The sequence below is a fragment of the Brachypodium distachyon genome, chromosome 2 (assembly GCF_000005505.3).
Source record: "Brachypodium distachyon strain Bd21 chromosome 2, Brachypodium_distachyon_v3.0, whole genome shotgun sequence".
Lineage (NCBI taxonomy): Eukaryota > Viridiplantae > Streptophyta > Magnoliopsida > Poales > Poaceae > Brachypodium > Brachypodium distachyon.
Genome location: NC_016132.3, coordinates 12,133,196 through 12,151,122, shown reverse-complemented (window position 1 = coordinate 12,151,122; position 17,927 = coordinate 12,133,196). Strand labels below are relative to the sequence as shown.

The window sequence follows — 17,927 nt, the reverse complement described above, 5'->3', positions numbered from 1 at the left end:
ACCGGGCAGCCCCCGTGTGTAAACCGCTAGTTAATCGTGAATAAAGATAAGTGTTTCGCCCCCGAGCTTTGGTTTTGCCTTGTTCATTCGCCTGTTTTCCCCTCTTTTGCCTCCTGCTTTAAGTGCCCAAAGGTGTCGTTCTATACTTGGTTGTGAGCAAGGGGCTGCCGTGGCCCCAAAAGGAAAACCCGTTGCCGGATCGTTCCGGCACGGGCCATGCTGTTGGCGGGCTTCCCGCAACGTGCATCACTGGACATGCCGTTGGCGGGCTTCCCGCAACGTGCATCACTGGACGTGCAGTTGCCGGGCCTCCCGCAGCTTGCACCGTGCAGTCACTGCGCCTGGGAAAGGAAATGCTCACGTCCAAGTTTGGCATCGACCCCTTTGTGCCCGAGGGCTGGGAAGCAGGAGGGATTTATCTGATCTACCTGTGTTGCTTGTTTTCGTAAGTTTCGAAAAAACATTGCAGCACCTCGGGCCTGGTAAGAGTCTGACCTGCAGGAAAGGGTGGAATCTTTTACGCTGTGGTGCCCGTGAGCTGCCCACGGGTCGCACCATACACCGGTGCCTTGTGGTGCGAGAGGACCGCCACACAAGGGGTTCACCGCACTCTGAGGCTTCTGAGTTGACAGGTTGCCGCCACGTGTGCCGCGGTTATCCGGTAAGCATGGCGGCGGAAACTACGCCGTGTTCGAGGGAAGGGCGCCACGGTGCTGCGCGGGTCCGTCGCGCGTTGTGGCCAACCTCCCTCCCGCACCTATAAAAGGCGCGCCCCAACCGTGGAACGGCTCAGAGCGAAGCCGAGTTCGGGGCCGTTAGGGCGGGTGGTGCCACGGAGGCGCGGAGGTGGTGCTTCCCGCCTGCGCCTAGCGCCGGCGGGTTCGCTGCCATCGCGCCCCTGCTGCATCACCCCATCGAGCCAGCCCCGAGGGATGCTACAAAGGCACGATGGAAGAGCATGCCATCTGCGTCCTGCGCCGACGGGTGCACTGCCGTTGTGCCCCTGCTGCGCTTCCTCACGGGGGCGGCTCCTGGGCGAGGGTCGCCGCAGAGGCACTGTGGGGGTGCATCCCCTCAGCGTCCAGCGCCGACGGGGTGCATTGCCACAGTGCCCTTGCCGCCACCTCCGCAAGGAGCAGGGGCTACCGCGGAGACTCTATGGTAGTGCGTGCCATCCGTGCCTTGCGCCGATGGGTGCATTATCATAGAGACCCGGCCGCATTCCCTTTGAGAGGGCCTTTTTCGGGCGCGGGTCATTGCGAGGACGCTGTGATGGTGCCGGTGCCGGCGCTCGTCGCCCATTCCGGCCCATCACCGCATCCCTGCCGCGGCCCTCGAGCAGTTTTGCTTCCGGGTAACAAGGGCCGTCACCTCCCTTGGGACGAGTTCTCCAAAAAAAAAAACCAGGTCTCCCCAGTTGCGGGTGCTGTCGCTGGGAGGCTATAATTTCCTCGCCACCCGTGCCTGCCGTTCGGGGTGCGGCGAAGCCGGCGGCGAGGACGTTATAGCCGTCTCGCGGCTACTCCCAGGGCGGAGTCCTCCTAAGCCAGGGTTCTTCCCTGAAAGCCAGGGTCCGCCCCTGAAGGCGAGGGTTGCCGCGTGAGCGTGGTGGTAGCATCGTCGGCGGCAGTTGCCTCTGGTGGCGATCCTGCCCCCGCGCTCCCGCCGCATCCCTCAGAGATCGTTTCCCTTGAGCAGGTACACAAGGTGGTTTCCTACCAAGGCAGTGCCCTGTCTGCACTCTACCGCCGAGCGTCACGAGACATTGGACCGAACGGAAAAGCTAAGTATCTAAACATGAACGCTGAATTCGCTAAGAGCTGAACAAAACTGAGCACTGTCTCGCTGGGTGCGACCCCGAGTCCCGCACGTAGCCGGAGTGTGAAAAGGGACGCTTGCGGGGGGAGTGCGCTCCCCGTGTGGCTTTGCGGGTCCGTCTCGGAGGGGCACGGCTTGGAGTAGCTACCCCGCAAGCGGAGTGGCTCCCCGCTACCGCTTGCCCCCAGGTTGGCACCACGGGTCTGTCCCGGGTCCCTGGTCTGGTCAAGGGTGGGGCACGCGCGAGTCCCCCACAACACAAGGCAAAATACGCGAAGGCTAAAAGGGGCCACCCTGTCAGACAGCATCAGGAACAGCGAACTTGTCGAAAAGTTTACTCAACTAAGAGTTAGCGCTGCTTCGCCAAGTGTGGTCCCGGAACCTGCGCGTGGCCGGGGTGTGAGGAGGACACTTGCGGGGGGAGTGCGCTCCCCATGTGGCTCCCGGGTTTGTCCCGGGAGGGCTTGGAGTAGTTACCTCGCAAGTGAAGTGGCTTGCCGCCTACCGCTTGGCCCCAGGTCGGCACCACGGGTCCGTCTCGGGTCCCTGGTCTGGTCAGGGGTGGGGCGTGCTAGTCCCCGGCAACACAAGGCCAAGCACGCAAAGGCTAAGGGAACCACCCCGCGAGCAGCCTCGGGAACGAGGGACAAAAATTGAGCAAATTAACAAGCTTGATTGATTAAGTACCGAACGATTACATGGACTGATCAAAAGGTCATTGTTCAAACGGCGCTAAGCGCCATACTGCAGGGAAAACAAACAGAAGAAGGTACAGTGGAAGCAACGAGCACGGCTGGGGGCTGCGGCAACTAGTTGTCGCCGTCTTCGGCCGGGGGGTCGACGGGGGGATCAGGCTCCGGCTTCATCTGCATCCGCTCGACGACCTCGTCAACAAACTTGCGCACTGCTTGGGTGTGTGTGGGCTCGTCCTCGCTGTCGGACCAAGCATCCAGCAGGGACTCGAAGGGGAATTCCGGGTCCTGGAGATGAATCCGCCGGAGGATTGTCCCGGCAACCTTCCGAGCGCAGTTGGCGACTTCGTTGGCGCCATACTTGGCGATCCAGATATCGAGCGCCCCGAGCTTCCCCACCAAGTTGGAGAAGAAGGGGATCAGCGTCGTGCCGTCCGTGCCGTCCACCTCCCCCGCCTGCAGCTCGAACTTGGGCAGCAGGTCGCGCAGCGACTGGGCGATCTTCGCCAGCTTCTCCATCTCGAGCTGCCGCTGCCCGATCAGCGTGCCCTGATGGAGTCGGGTATCTTGCGCGGCCTTCTTGGCCTTGCTGACGCGGCCCTCCAGCTTCTCAAGCTCTAAGGCCTATGTCGCGTTGGCCTCGCCGGCCTTGGCAAGCTCTTCCCGGACGGCGGCCAACTCGTCCTCAAGCCCGGCCGCTCTGCCTTTGGCGGAGTTGAGCTCGGCCTCATGCTGAGCTGCCGCTCTCGCCACATCCTCGGCAGCCTTGACCTGCACCTCCATCAGGACGCGGAGGCCTTGGATTTCACCGCGGTAGTTGGCGATCAACTCGCTCTTCTCGTCCAGCCGTGCCTGGGCCGTCGCGAGCACCTCAGCATGCTCCTCCCGGGACGCTTCGAGAGTAGCCGCCATCGTGTCGACCCTTCCCTGGAGCTCCGCGCGCTGGACCTGCAGTTGCCGATTAAAGCTCGGCCTCCGGGACTACCGGCTCCCGTGCAGCCTCCAGGGCTTGCCGGGCTAGCCGCGCCTCCTCTTCGGCGAGGCGCGCCTCCTCGCGCAGCCGGGAGAGTTCGTGCCGCTATCTCTCCACGGCCTCCCACATCTCGCCGAGTTGATTCTTGACGGCGGTGTGGCGCTTCCTCACCTCGTTGTAGGAGGTGACGAAGGCGAACTGCTAGTCCCAGACGGCGTCCAGGAACCGGTGCCCCCGCTCAAAGACACTTGGATCCCACGTAAGGGGGTTCCAAGCGACCCCCGCAAGGGTGCCAAGGTCGGTGCCGGGGAGAGCCCCCGAGGATGAAGAAGCCCCTGCTGCCGAAGTGGGACTGGACGCGGGATCGCCAACTTGCTCCCGGGGGTCTTGCCATCCTTCCCCGGAACCTTCCCCCGCGCCTGCGCTCGGGGACACCGGGGTTGGAGAGGGCTCCCCGCTCCCGGCAAGCGTTGCCTCCTGTTGGGCGACAGGTGAGCCCGTGCCTACCACGTCCGCGGCTTTGGGCGCATCTCCAGGAGCCGTCACGGCGCCGACGGCATCCTCTGCTGCCGCACCCGTGGCACCCGGGGTACCACCGCTGCGCGACGCGTGGTCCCCCTATCCCGGGTTCCCGGGAAGGTCTCATCCCGGGGAGCGTCTGTGAGCTCCCCGGCAAGCTACCAGTTCGAAAGGGGCTAGCGGGGCTTCGGGGAATATTCCCGCTCGGGCACCTCCCGGGAAGCTGCTTCCCGGGAGGAGGTTCCCGGGTGCGCTGGGCCCGAGTGCTTCCTGGGGTCGACTTGCGGGGACTGGAGGTTCCCGGGCACGTGCCCCTGCCTCGGGTCATGGGGCCCAGTGGACAGCGCCACGCGGGCGCGTGGCGGGCGCGGGACGCGCGATCCCAGCAAGGCAAGGAGTAAGGCATGCGGCTTAGTAAACGAGCCGACCGACGAGTAGTTACCTGTCCGATCCAAGGAACAGTGGTTGTCCAATCCTACCCTAGGGTCTTAGGCCCCTAGCAGCGGAGGTGGCACCCATGCATGCCACCAACTCACGGGGGAAGTTGCATGCCTCCCCATTAGACACTTGTAGCTCATGCACCGTGGCACGTGTGGCATCCCCTTGTGTATAAAAGGAGGACCCATGCTAACGGTCAAAGGGGTTAGACGGTGAGGAGGTTGGACAGTTGGTAGGTTAGTGAGTTGGTCAGTTGGTTCCAGTAGACAGCCAGCAGAGTGCAGTAAGGGGTACTTAGACATGGAGAGGAAGTCCGGGAACTGGCCCGGCAACTTGTAAACGTTTCACCCGCAATCAATATCAGTTCAGACAGGCAGGACGTAGGGTTTTACACCTCCGGGTGGCCCGAACCTGGGTAAAAAACGTGTGTGCACTTGTTCTTGTACCCGCACGCACCCTTAGCATTCTGTCTCACCGGCCCCGTAGGGCCTCATCGGCCGTGCCGGCGATCACCGGGTCTCCGCCGCAGACGCCCCTACCGAACCTAAAAGGGGGACGTGGCCGCACGCCCCCGGTGTCGAAGCACCGAGCGACGACACAGGCCACAGAAGCTGGAGCCCAAACAAACAACAATTTTTGGCCCAGATTCTAGCAACGGATCCCATGGAGCGCTCCTCAAAAATGAACTAGTGACCGAAGCTGCGATATGGGCAAGGGGTCTTCCAACCGGATGTAGCTCCAAAACTGACCATTTACTAGCCCAAAACTGCACCGTCCCACCAAACCACATGTAATGTCCAAAATGCCACAATACGGTTCCGTGCTTTGTTTCTCCTCTCCCCAGCCACATCCCGAAGCAAAGCAACCCACCCGGCCACCCGAAGACTCCTCTCTCCTCTCAAGATGGTGAACTAGGGTTCTTCGGGCTCCCCTCACCGGCGCCGTCGGCCGACCATCGTGCTTCTGCCGGCTCCGCCACGCCCCGCCGCTGCTTTGCCGGCCCCGACGCCCCGCTCCGCCGCCCCCACGCCTGACGCTCCTGCTCTGCTGGCCTCCACGCCACGCTCGGCCGCCCCCGACGCCCAGCTCCACACTACCAAGGTAAGAGAGCAGCTGGCTTCCCTGCCCCCTCCCCCTGTTCCCTCTGCACATCTAGTGATGTTTCTGAAAATGGAGATTTTTTTGTGCTTTTGTTGGTAGCTTTGTCAATGTATTAGTGCGAAATGAGCATAATTTCCAGTGATTGGCACTCATGTTGATGTGTACATGTGCAACTTTTTTGTCTAAATGCTCACTGTTCTTTGATGTATATATGGGATACAATATAAACTGTCTAGATGGAACCTGTGAAGATGCTATCGCGGCTAGAATTTTTTGTGAGTGCGTCGCGAAACAAGTTCATCTTGGAAATAGGCCAACCAAATTCTTGAGTGCTACCGACTACAAGAACTTAGTGGCAGATGTCAATGCTCAGACAGGAAGAAACTATGAAAGAAGGCAGCTGAAAAATCGTTGGGACGATTTGAAGGCTATTTATTCGGCATGGGTGTTCTACAAATTGAAGGCATTTGGACTTGGATGGAATGAAGAAACACAGACCATAATAGCTGACGATGAGCAGTGGGCTGAATTGATCAAGGTATAAAATTGGAAGTGGAAGTGAGGGTGAATCTGCCATAGGAGGAAATAGTTGAGAGAGAAGATATATCAACAATACATGTATGTTGTTTTTGTTGCTGTCACTCACTTCCAGAAATATCTAATGAAAAACAAAAGGACAGGGGCAAGGTATACTGGATAGCAGTGTGTTTATGATAGTTTGGGGCCTTCCAAAGATTCTATAAGATGTTCAGAATGCATGGGCCTTGTTTTGATGCATTGCATGAGACTTTGGTACGCGACTATGGGTTGCAAGAAACAAGAAACATGTGTTCTGAAGAGGCCCATGGGATGTTCTTGTGGACCGTTGGTAGCCCACAGTCCGTGAGTCAAGTTCAGAATCGTTTTTAGAGGTCCACTGAAACCATCAATCGGAAATTCAATCATGTGTTGAAGTGCTTGAGTTTATTAGCTGCAGACACATTAGACCATTTGATCCCCAATTCAGAAATGTGCATGAGATATTGCAGATCTCATGGTTTTATCCTCACTTCAATAATTGCATTGGTGCTATTGATGGGACATACGTACCTGTTATCATGCCTGCTAAAGGCACGGTTAACCATGTTGGTCGAGCTGGTTATGCAACACAGAATGTTATGGCGGTATGTGACTTTGACATGAGATTCACCTCAGTCGTGACTGGATGGCCAGGCTCAGTACATGACACAACGATATTCAAGGATACAGCTTGGACAAGTATAAAGAAAAATTTCCTCATCCTCCAAGAGGAATAATTTTAAAAAAAATTGCAGAAGTCCAGTTCACATTTTATAGTCCGTTCTTTTGACTCACACTTGCCTTTGTATAGGTAAATTCTATCTTGTTGATTCTGGATACCCAATCATACTGGTTATCTAGGACTGTTTAGAGACACGAGGTACCATCTACTTAATTATCATCGTGAAGCGCTGCAAGTGGTAGGAAGGAAATGTTCAACTATCTACATTCATCACTCAGAAATGTCATAGAACGATGCTTTGCTGTCTTGAAGCAAAAATGGCGCATGTTCAAAGCGAGAAAGCAAGCAAGAATTATCATTACTTGTGTGCCGTTGCACAACTTCATACGAGAACTACATGCCTCCCGGCCATGTCGTCAACGCAAGTGGTTGGAGCTATGTGGGAAGTCGGAATGCCACAATGGACTCATCTCGTGATAGAATTGCTGATGCTCTGATGGCCGCGAGAGATTAGCATTGTAATAGGTTAAACTAATGTACTGGCATGATGACCATATATTTTGCAACCAAACTATGTATGGACAATATATTAATAGTACACTATGGTTATTGTCATGCATACATTGTCTGATAGAGTCATCTGTAGCACAAAACAACTCTTAAACAACTAATTTACATGTAAAACAGTATAATTATCATTAATATCAAATCTATAGAAGTAACAGGGGAATTCAGGTCATTTCAGCACATTTCAGTTGCAGCTGCATCCGGACCAACCGCACAAACAAACAGGCATCAAACAGTTCCAACCTTTCAGCTGCAGCTGGCAGCCACAACTGATTCTGGAATCTGTAGCATGAAGCCGCAGTCCAAACAAACACAACCTAAATGAAATAAGAACAAGTCTACCAAAATATGGAAAATATTTTCTCCCCATGTCGAAAAAAATGGAACAAAATTATGTTCGTATTACACAAGGGAGCAAATGACGAGAGGCTTAGTCAAATAACAAGCCTTCACATACATACTGATATGTGCAATGCTTACAATACGCAGCGTTAAACATGACTAAGAGGATCATCCTGTTAAACAAAAAGACACGACTAATCAAGAGAGTTAACAACAAGCAAAACTTAAACCACATCAAGAACCCCATGGTCCACTGCGTACCCCACCACCGTCGTCTGCTTGTCCCCCCCTTTCTTGTACTCCCCATAAACGTAGGACGAGAAGGCCCAGAGGCAGAGCACCATGGCGACGGCCTTCTCCGGGCCGAAGTCGTCTCCAAACAGCAGCACCCCGGCGGCCACGTTGACCGCGAGCAGCGCCGTCATGCAGATGCCGCCGTGCAAGGACGTGGTGAGGAACACGGTCCCCGCCGTGCCCAGGAAGCACAGCTGCCAGCTGAGCACCGCCGCGCCGACCACCGCGTAGTAGGCCCCCGGGGACAGCTCCCACGTCGCCTCCACGACGAAGCCGCCGCTCCACGGCCACTCGCCTCCCGTGCCGGCGGCTCCAACGGCCACGGCAGCCGTGGCGACGGCCTCCATGATCACCTGCGCCTCCACCACCATGCGGAAGCCCGTCACCCCGCCGCGCCGGTACACGAGCTCGGCGGCCGGCAGGTAGAGCGCGAAGAGCAGCGCGGCGCCCAGAGTGGCCGCCACGCCCACCATGTAGTCCTGGCCGCCGCGGGTGCTTCTTGTTGTTGGTTCATCGGCAATGCCGTGGTGGCGGAGCGCGAGGAGGAGGGAGGAGAGGGTGAGGAGCACGACGGCGTTGACGTTGGCGAAGGAGAGCGGCGCCCGGACGAGGGCCGCGGCGAGGGCCAGCGTGAAGGCGAGCTGCATGGAGAGGAGCAGCGACGTGGTGGACACGGGCAGGTAGGAGGTGCCGCACGAGTAGAGCAGGTTGTTGAGGCCCATCACCAGGCCCAGCAGCACGCAGCAGAGGACCAGCCGCGGCGTGAACCCGCTGAACGGCCTGGCCCTGGCCGTGAACAGAAGGAGCAGCAGGAGCGCGGGGAAGCCGGCGGACTGGACGAGCGTCGCCAGCCACCGGTCCGCGCCGCCGTGCGCGAAGTAGAACCGGGAGAGCAGGCTGGACGACAGCGAACCCCCGAACAGCGCCGCGTAGTTCGCGCCCAGCAGCAGCGCGCCGCGCACGGCCCGTCCCCTGAGCACAGGAGCCGGTGGCTGCTGGAGCAGGGGTGTGGCAGCAGCAGCAGCAGAGAGCTGCTTGACGCCTGTGTTGTTGCCGTTGCTGCTAGCGTCCATCACGATTCAGTGTGAGAGGGACAGACAGCGAGAGGTTGTGTTCTCCACTCATGTTTTATGGTCTTCGGAGAGTCATCCGGGAGGGAGGTATTTCAAGGGGGATTTTTCCAGGGGATTCCCGGTGTAGTTTGGTGCGCCTTTGTTTTGTTTAAAAGCTCGGTCCCAGTTGGTGACACGCACACGGAGTGGACTAGCTCTTTCCTTGTACAAGTATGTTAATCGGGGCGCAATTATTTGCCCCCAAAAGGATATGCTTTCGCTATCAACTGACGTGTTCATTGTTTTCCCTTTTGGGCTTCAGGGGCCTACACATGTAATGTTTATGCTCCCCATATCATTATGCACTCAACATTGTCGTATGTCTGTGTGAACGGCACTGCAGATCCATCGTGTTGTTCACATGTGTCTAATCTTTTCCGTGGGGATGGATCACTGCAGGAATAGTATCTCCTTTGTCTCATGTGTGACATTTGCAGTCACAAGAAATTTCTCTGTGTCAGGGTACTACTACGGCTCTGCTCTGCATGCTAGAAACGTCGGCAGTCTGCACACCACATTTCTAGTCCGGCATTACATGTTCTAGCGTAATGCCAAATCAACATATCAATATACGTTCGATCTCATTGCAGCAACCTTGTGCTAAAGTTATCATGCGACACTATTATAGGAGTATTATTGCTCACCATGAATTGTGCGTCTGCGGAATCATCGTGGCCACGGCAAAACGTGTATCTCAGTATCTTGGTCTGGCCAACCTCAGTGAACCGCCGGTTGCCGTATCTAGCCGGTTTGGAAGGTCAGGTACCAGACGTCCAGACCTGAGTATGGAATTTTTATACTTTGTCCACATTTGCACAATTTTATTCGTTTTTGCTATATCTTAGTTTCCAGATTTTTAGTCAGTGATCAATCGATTGCTCAACCGTCAGATCTAAGTTTGTACTTTAAAATTTGGAACGAATGACGGAGAGGAGAGAGTAGTGATAGCGTTAAGATATTAATCTGGCGGTGAAAGATCGAGTACGTCACAGAGAAGGGGTGAATGTGACCAATTTTAAGTTTTTTTTAAAAATGAAAACTGAAGACAGTCACAGTACTTCAACAACAGAGATTATACTTAGCAAGTTTTAGAGTTGCAGCGGAATGAAGAAAGATGAACAAGTTTATAGCAGTACAGACAAGAATAGCAAGAACAGTTGTACTTCAATAGAAAATACAAGGGTGAGGAACGATATCACCAGAACACGAATACATAGAGATTTGTTTTCCGAAGTTCATATTGTTGGTACAATCCTACGTCTCTGTTGAGGGGGCTGAGTCACACAAGACTCGCGGACACACAAGTCCACCCAATTCTCCTGATCTAAGACCAAAGTCTCGCCCGGTTACTCGTGGCAGATCTTGACGTGATCTCCACACCTTCACAAACCGGTTGATGGCGAATCACAAGTTTCGATTGCTCTTCAACACTGACTCCTAGCCGTTTAGGTGATGCAAATCACCAAGAGTAATAAGCTTCAAGTGTTCGGCTAGAGAGGGGATCACATTCTTCACGCTCAGTTCAGTTCTAAGGGTTTTTTCTCGAGTGTACTTCAAAATAACTCCTTCGGGATCACCACCGAAACCGATCGGGGTGGGTCGGCTTATATAGTCTGGACCTCCGCCGATCTAGTCGTTGTGACCCGTTGGATAAAGTGATCCCTGAGACTCCAGCTCACATTTTATCTCTTTATCTCACAACGGTTAGATTACGTGGTCAAAACATAAAGCGACAAAGATTTTCAAACACATTTGAAATCAGAGTGAAGACTTCACGCGGAAGTTTCTGTGAAGTCTGAAATGCTTCATTCTTCACTCCGACGAAAAACACTCACACAAAAAAGTTTTCGCCTAAGCTGAACATGAAGAATAAGGTTTCACCTAAACCAGCTCCATGCTTCAAACCCCTCTTAATAGTACGGCGTTCCTATACTCAAGTAAAGAAAGAGCTACGGAGAGACCTATGATGAAAGCTACGCTTCACCATTCTTCTCCGTTCTTCACTGAGTTCTTCATACTTCAAGTCAGTACCTGTACTTCAATTTTTAGGGGTCGTCGATGCTGGCTAAACCAATTCTTCTGAGGAACTAAAACCTGAAACACTCCGTGTAACTCATTAGTTCCTCAACCATGTTGTCAGCATTCATCAAAACCCATACAGGGGCAAGGTTTCCCTTTAAGATGGCCCCAATACTATCGACTGAGATTTTAAGTCTTTTACCACTAAATACAAAGGGCTAACCTTTATTTTGCACCTAAATAAAACAAGTGTCATGTTATCATTCGTCGGACATTCACTCGAAATTTCAATAGCATAACAACAAAACAGCATGTTTTCAGCATTCCACCGGTGACAAATCACATAAACACACTATAGCAGTACACTATATGTGTTATAGTAAAATAAAACCCTTATATGGGCCGGACCGTAAATCCTACGTGGCGATGATTAAGTCAACATTTCTCAAGCATGAGTCAAGACGCCCACGTGGCGCGGTCAATCCTACGTGGCAAAGGAAGACAAGTCAACAAGTCAAGCCTGGTCCAAGGGTCAAATGAGCTAGAGTAGGGGGCAAGAAAGGTGTGAGGAGGGGCCTCCTAGTCCGTGGTGGACCATGAGCCAAGCCCCCCTTTTCTCATATGGTGCACACAAAAGCTATGGACTAAAGGAGCTACTTTTACCATTTTGCCCCCACTTTTCTCTCCCCCTCAACGGTAGCCATGGTCTTTTGTCATGGACCCCTAGGCTATAAATAACCCCCCCATGTGGGCATGTACCATGCACTCTCACTTGAATAAACTCAAGGGGAGAAGGCTAGAGTGCTCCCTCGAAGGTTTGCTCTCGTGCGCCGCTCTCGACTGAAAGTTGATCGGCCTCGAGGAAGCCTTCTAGGAGACTCTAGTTTCGAGGCCCCGAACGGGCCTTGGTTGGCTCGGGCTCGAAGGAGAAGGGGTTGGGTTAGAGTTCCGAGGGTATCCTAACCTCGATACTTGAAAAGACGCGTTCGGTCCAAATACGAGGCGGCCCCGACGAACCTCTTGCTAAAAGGTGTCTTGGGAAGATCCGCTCGGCTCAAGCCCTTGGCTAACAACCCCCTTGAAGCCTTTCCTAACATAGGATTAAGTCGCACCCGCAGGGTTGACCGAACCTATTCAAAAAATATCGACGTGTCAACTTGTTCAAGTGTACGGCGACCTTCGCTATAAGGCCGGCATACATGCCCTACTTTTATACCCGCACTTGTGCCATCAAGCATTGACACCCCTTACTCTAATTGTTGTCGAGATCAACAACAGTGGCGCCGACCGTGGGGAACCCTCGCCGCAAATGAAGATCTAATGGCCCCGACGAAGCCTACTTCATCGGGTCCCCAACTTGCCACGAAGTCTACACAGTTGCAAACGAGGAAAGCAAGTGCCGCGGGGGCTCCCGAGGAAGAATGAACCCTCACCAATCCGGACGTCGCTGCAAGCATGGTCGCCACGACGGAAGTCGCGGTCGCCCCTTCGCTACCGGCCGTCCCGGAAGGAACCAAGGTGCTCGAAACCGTCGTAGGCAGTCCCTCGACACTCACCAACGTAGTGGCAAGGATCGGCGAGCTGCCTACTATTGCCGCCCCCGCAGGGGATACGGAACTCGGCATGCCTCGCTCGATGGGCTTCGTGCCACCTTCCCTACAACTGTAGTGACCCTGCCCTCAGAACCTACAAGAGGAAACAATGTGGCGTCGGGAAAATCCGCGCCAGAAAACCAAGGAGTCCCGGCCTACGACCCCTCCAACCCGGGATTACCTCCACTGGCGCTCGCCGCAATCGCCCAAGGAGCTCCTTGGTATCATCCTTATTGGGGCTTTCTGCCGCAAGGCGCTCTCCAAGTCGCACACACTCAACATCAACCTCGCTTTGCAAGTGCCCCGCAAGCGCCCCTTGCTCCTCCCGTTGGGTCGAACAAGGCGGCCACCGGGTACCACCTCAAGCTGCTCCTCGCGGGGAACGAGACCCCAACGTGCATGGAAACGAGCAAGTGGCGGAATCCGGAGCCCGTGCCGGCGGCGAAAGGAATTCCCGTCGACGCTCCGACCCTCCAAGAAAACGCCGAGATCATTCTCCAAGCGACCCCTCTAGCGACGAAAGCGACGAGGGAGGACCTCGCCACCGAAGGAAACGAAAGAATTGGCCGACTTGCAACCCGCTCACGCAGGAGATCCAAGACGCGCATTTTCCACCAAGGTTCAAGCCACCCACAATACGGCCGTACGACGGGGAGTCAAATCCTCTTCAATTCTGGGATGTCTACTCCACCGCCATACGGGCCACCGGGGGAGGTCCCGTCGAGATGTGCAACCTCTTTCCGCTCGCGCTCACCGGAATGGCGCAAACTTGGTTTTATAACCTGCGGAAGAACTCTGTGCACTCGTGGGAACGCCTCCAAGAGGTCTACATCGTCAACTTTCAAGGAAACTTCAAAGAGCCCGTGCAGGCTCACGAGCTATACGCTGTGAAACAAAAGCCGGGGGAATCCCTCCGAAGCTTCTTCCATCGCTTTGAGAAGATACGAAGCCAAATCGCCAACCCGCCGTCGACCACCGTGATCGACGCTTGCATGCAAGGTCTTCTCCAAGGAGAAGTGAATCGGGCCCTAAGTTGTAACCCTCCAAAGACGACCGAGGAGCTCTATCGAATCTTGCAAGAATACACCCGGGGCGAAGACGGGGACATCGCCAAAAAGGACGTGTCGCGCGCCGCTCCTGAAGGAGCTCCCTCGTCCGACAAACCCCCTGCGCCTACTTCGTCTTCCAAGAAGAAGAGGAGGTGGGGGAAAAAGGCCCCCGGCGACCAAGCCCGGAAGATTTTTGCCGTCGAAGGACAAGCACCATCCCAAAAGACTTGGCAACCAAAGAAGCCACCTCGCCCCGCCGAGGGGGGAACTGGGAGATGCCTCATCCACAACTCGGCAAGCCACAGCACCGAAGAATGCAACACTCTCATCGCAGCTTGCGAAGAGTTCCAGGCACGAATGTAAGCCCGGCGCAAGGATGAGAAGACAGCCGAGGCTGCACGCCCTGCCAACGTCCTTGGCACTGACCCAGCATCCAAGGAGGATAATCTCCCTTTCCAGGAACCCGCACATCATGTCGGAGTGATACTCGGGGGCTCCGCCACGGGACGGGGATCAAAGCGACAACGCAAGGAGTATGCTCGCGAAGTCAATGTCGTGGAAACCTTCACCCCGACACCACCACCCAAGTGGGCGAGCGTGCCAATTGCCTTCACCGAAGAAGACGCCAAGGGGATACGCTTCCCACGTTACGATGCCCTCTTTGTGATGGCGATCGTCGCCAATTGTGAGCTCAAGAAGATTCTTGTGGATGGTGGGAGCTCCGCCAACATCCTATATCTGTGCACATTAAAGAAGCTAATGGAGCCACAGGAGGGATAGAAGAACGGCTCGCTTCAGCCATCCCTTTATCCCCTCACCGGTTTCGTGCCGGGGAAGTCCATTCAGCCGCTCGGACAAATTGAGCTCCTCACAACCTTCGGAGACGCCACAAATCATCGAACTAAGCTCGTACGCTTCGACGTGGTGGATATGGAGGCCTCCTTTAATGCCATCCTCGGGAGGACGACGCTAAACCGTCTTTGCGCCACCATCCACCACAACTTCTTGTGCACAAAGATCCCAAGCCCGAAGGGCGTGATAACGGTCCCCGGCGAGCAACCTTCCGATAGGAAGACACTCTACCGCCATGAGACCAAGTGCGCCAAAACGGGAGAATCATCCAAGAGTATTAACTTGCTTTCAAACGCGGGAGCATCCGAAACAAATCCCCACGAGCGCTACATCCCCAAGCCTCTCCTCGAAGCAGAGCTCAAGGAAGTACGCGTCTCCCAAGATGACGCCACGCGCATGGTGAAGATTGGAGCCGAACTCCCGAGTAAACTCGAGGAAGAACTCGTCGACCTGCTTCGGAAGAATTCTGACCTCTTCGCTTGGTCACCTTCCGACATGGGAAGAGTCCCGCGCGACGTCATGGAACATTGTCTCGCCGTGAGACCCGACAAAACTCCCGTGAAGTAAAAGTTTCGGAAGCTCTCCACCAAGCGAAGCGAAGTCATCAAACAAGAAATCACTAAACTCTCCAACACCGGGCTCATCTGAGAAGTTTGGCACCCCGAGTGGTTGGCCAATCCAGTCTTGGTAAAGAAAGCCAACGGCAAGTGACGAATGTGTGTCGACTTCATCGACTTGAACAAGGCATGCCCCAAGGACGACTATCCGCTCCCTCGGATCGACCAACTAGCCGACTCCACGGCAGGATGCGAAAGGTTGAGCTTCTTGGACACCTATTCAGGGTATCACCAAGTCCACATGGCCAAGGAAGACGAGGAAAAGACCAGCTTCATCACTCCAGTCGGCACCTTCTGCTATCGCAGAATGCCTTTTGGATTGAGGAACGCCGGCGCAACTTTCCAACGCCTAATTGGGGAGAAACGCCGAAGTCTACGTTGACGACGCCGTCATCAAAAGTCAAGTTGCGAAGACCCATCCACAGGACCTGCAGGAAACCTTCGACAATCTCCGCAAGTACGGCGTAAAGCTCAATCCGGAGAAGAGCACATTCGGAGTTCGAGGAGGAAAACTCCTGGGCTTCCTTGTCTCTCAACGAGGGATCGAAGCCAACCCGGAGAAAATCCGGCCATCATGGAGATGGAGCCTGCTCGCTCCGTCAAAGATGTGCAACGCCTAGCGGGAAGAATGGCGGCCTTAGGACGATTTGTCACCCGTTCCGCCGAGAAGGGTCTTCCTTTTTTCAAAGCCTTGAGAAGCCTCGACAACTTTGAGTGGACCGATGAAGCTCAAAGGGCCTTCGAAGAACTCAAGACCTATTTGTCGACCCCTCCGCTTCTCACGAGCCCGAAGCAAGGAGAGCCTTTGCTGCTGTACCTGGCCGCGACCCCGGTCGCCGTAAGCGCCGCACTCGTGAAGGAGGAAGACGGGTCACAACGCCCAGTATATTACGTGAGCGAAACCTTGGGAGGAGCAAAGGGTCGATACATCCAGATCGAGAAGATCGCATACGCCCTCCTCATGGCCTCTCGAAAACTCCGTCATTACTTCATGGGCCACACAATGATGGTGCCAACTATCTTCCCACTCCAGGAAGTCTTCGGCAATAAGGAAGCCACCGGAAGAATCGCCAAATGAGCCCCTTTCTCGCTAGAACTCTCGGCGAGAACGGCCATAAAATCGCATCCAAAATCGAGCCCCCCGAACCACATTGGATAATGAGCTTCGATGGCTCCAAGCCCCGAAGGAAAAATCTTGGAGTACGCTGCCCATCTTGACTTCAATGCCACCAACAATATGGCAGAATATGAGGCGCTACTTCTCGGGATTCGACTGGCCAAGGCCATGGGAGTCCGACGCCTTCTCATCCAAGGAGACTCCCTACTGGTGAGACTTGATGAAAGGATGAAGAAATATATCGAAGAAGTTCGCATGATGGAACGGTATTTTCTGGGCATGGAGGCGCGACGCATTCCACGAGGAGAAAATCATCTAGCCGACAGGTTATCCCGAACGGCTGGTTCCAAAGAGCCACTGCCACCCGGTGCATTTTTCAAAGTAATTCGCGCCCATCCATAAAGGAAGAAGCCGACGCCCTTGACGAAGCTTCAAAGACCAGCATGGTCATCGACGCTCCACCCTCTTGGATGACACCGATTATCCGCGCCTTGAAAGGTGAGGTGGACGAAGAAGCAGAAGGCCCAAGCGCCAAAAACTCTGCTCGCAAAAGCCAAGATGTACGTCCTCCTCGACGGCATTCTATACAAGAAGGGAGCGGCCGCATTGCTTAAGTGCATAACTCCTGACCGGGGAGCCGAGCTCCTCCTCGAAATCCATTTGGGAATATGCAACCACCATCTTAGCCACCGTGGCAAAAGCCTTACGTCAGGGATTCTATTGGCCAGCCATGGTACAAGACGCAATCATCATATTGCGGAAATGCGAAGCTTGCTAGAAAATGGCTAAGTCAATCCATGCGCCCGTGACTTCCCTGAAGAATATCCCAATAACATGGCCACTTGCACGCTGGGGAATGGACCTTCTCGAGCCCTTCCCCGCATGCAACGGGGGCTGCAAATACCTCGTGGTGACGATTTATTACTTTTCCAAATGGATAGAAGCAACGCCGCTCAGCAAGATCACGTCACCCAGGTTGTTCAATTTTTTTTCTGGGAAAACATCATATGCCGATATGGCGTCCCGCGAGAGCTAACCATGGACAATGGCAAACAGTTCGACTGTGCGGAATTCATCAAATTCTGCGAATGACTTGAGATCAAGCTGCACTTCGCATCTGTAGCTTACCCCAAGAGCAACGGCGCATGCGAAAGGGCGAATGGACTAATCCTCCAAGGACTCCACCAAAGGGTAGAGCACACAGTTTAAAAAGCAAGGGGAGCATGGGGAGAAGAACTCGCTAGCGTGGTTTGGGGCATACGCACCTCCGTAAGCCGTTCCACGGGCCGAACACCATTCTCTTTGGTGTATGGAGCCGAAGCAGTTCTTCCCGCCGAGGTCGAGTTCCGCTCACCTCGGGTCGAAAGGCTCCAAGAAGCCACCCCAATTGCCTTCATCAAAAATGAAGAGCATCACAAGACGGCCGTCGATCTTGTGGAAGAAGCTCGTGACAAAGCTCTCATGAGGCATGCCGTCTACGAGCAAAGTGCCGCACGCTTCTAGAACACAAGAGTGCGGGAACGAGGCTTCTCCCAAGGAGATCTCATGCTGAAAAAGAATGTCGACCCAAAGCTCCAGCGCAAAC

General features: G+C 54.7%; 1 protein-coding gene across 1 annotated transcript; it reads right to left on the bottom strand.

Annotated features, from left to right (window-relative positions):
- Nucleotides 1-7,687: 7,687 nt before the first annotated feature.
- On the bottom strand, nucleotides 7,688-9,346 carry LOC100837978 (probable purine permease 4). Its single transcript, XM_003565739.4, has one exon. The coding sequence runs from the start codon at nucleotides 9,055-9,057 to the stop codon at nucleotides 7,915-7,917; it is 1,143 nt and encodes a 380-aa protein (XP_003565787.1). The 5' UTR covers nucleotides 9,058-9,346; the 3' UTR covers nucleotides 7,688-7,914.
- Nucleotides 9,347-17,927: the final 8,581 nt, after the last annotated feature.

What these genes read in the sequence shown, in the direction of transcription:
- LOC100837978 (XM_003565739.4), bottom strand. Translation starts at nt 9,057, where the DNA reads ATGGACGCTAGCAGCAACGGCAACAACACAGGCGTCAAGCAGCTCTCT.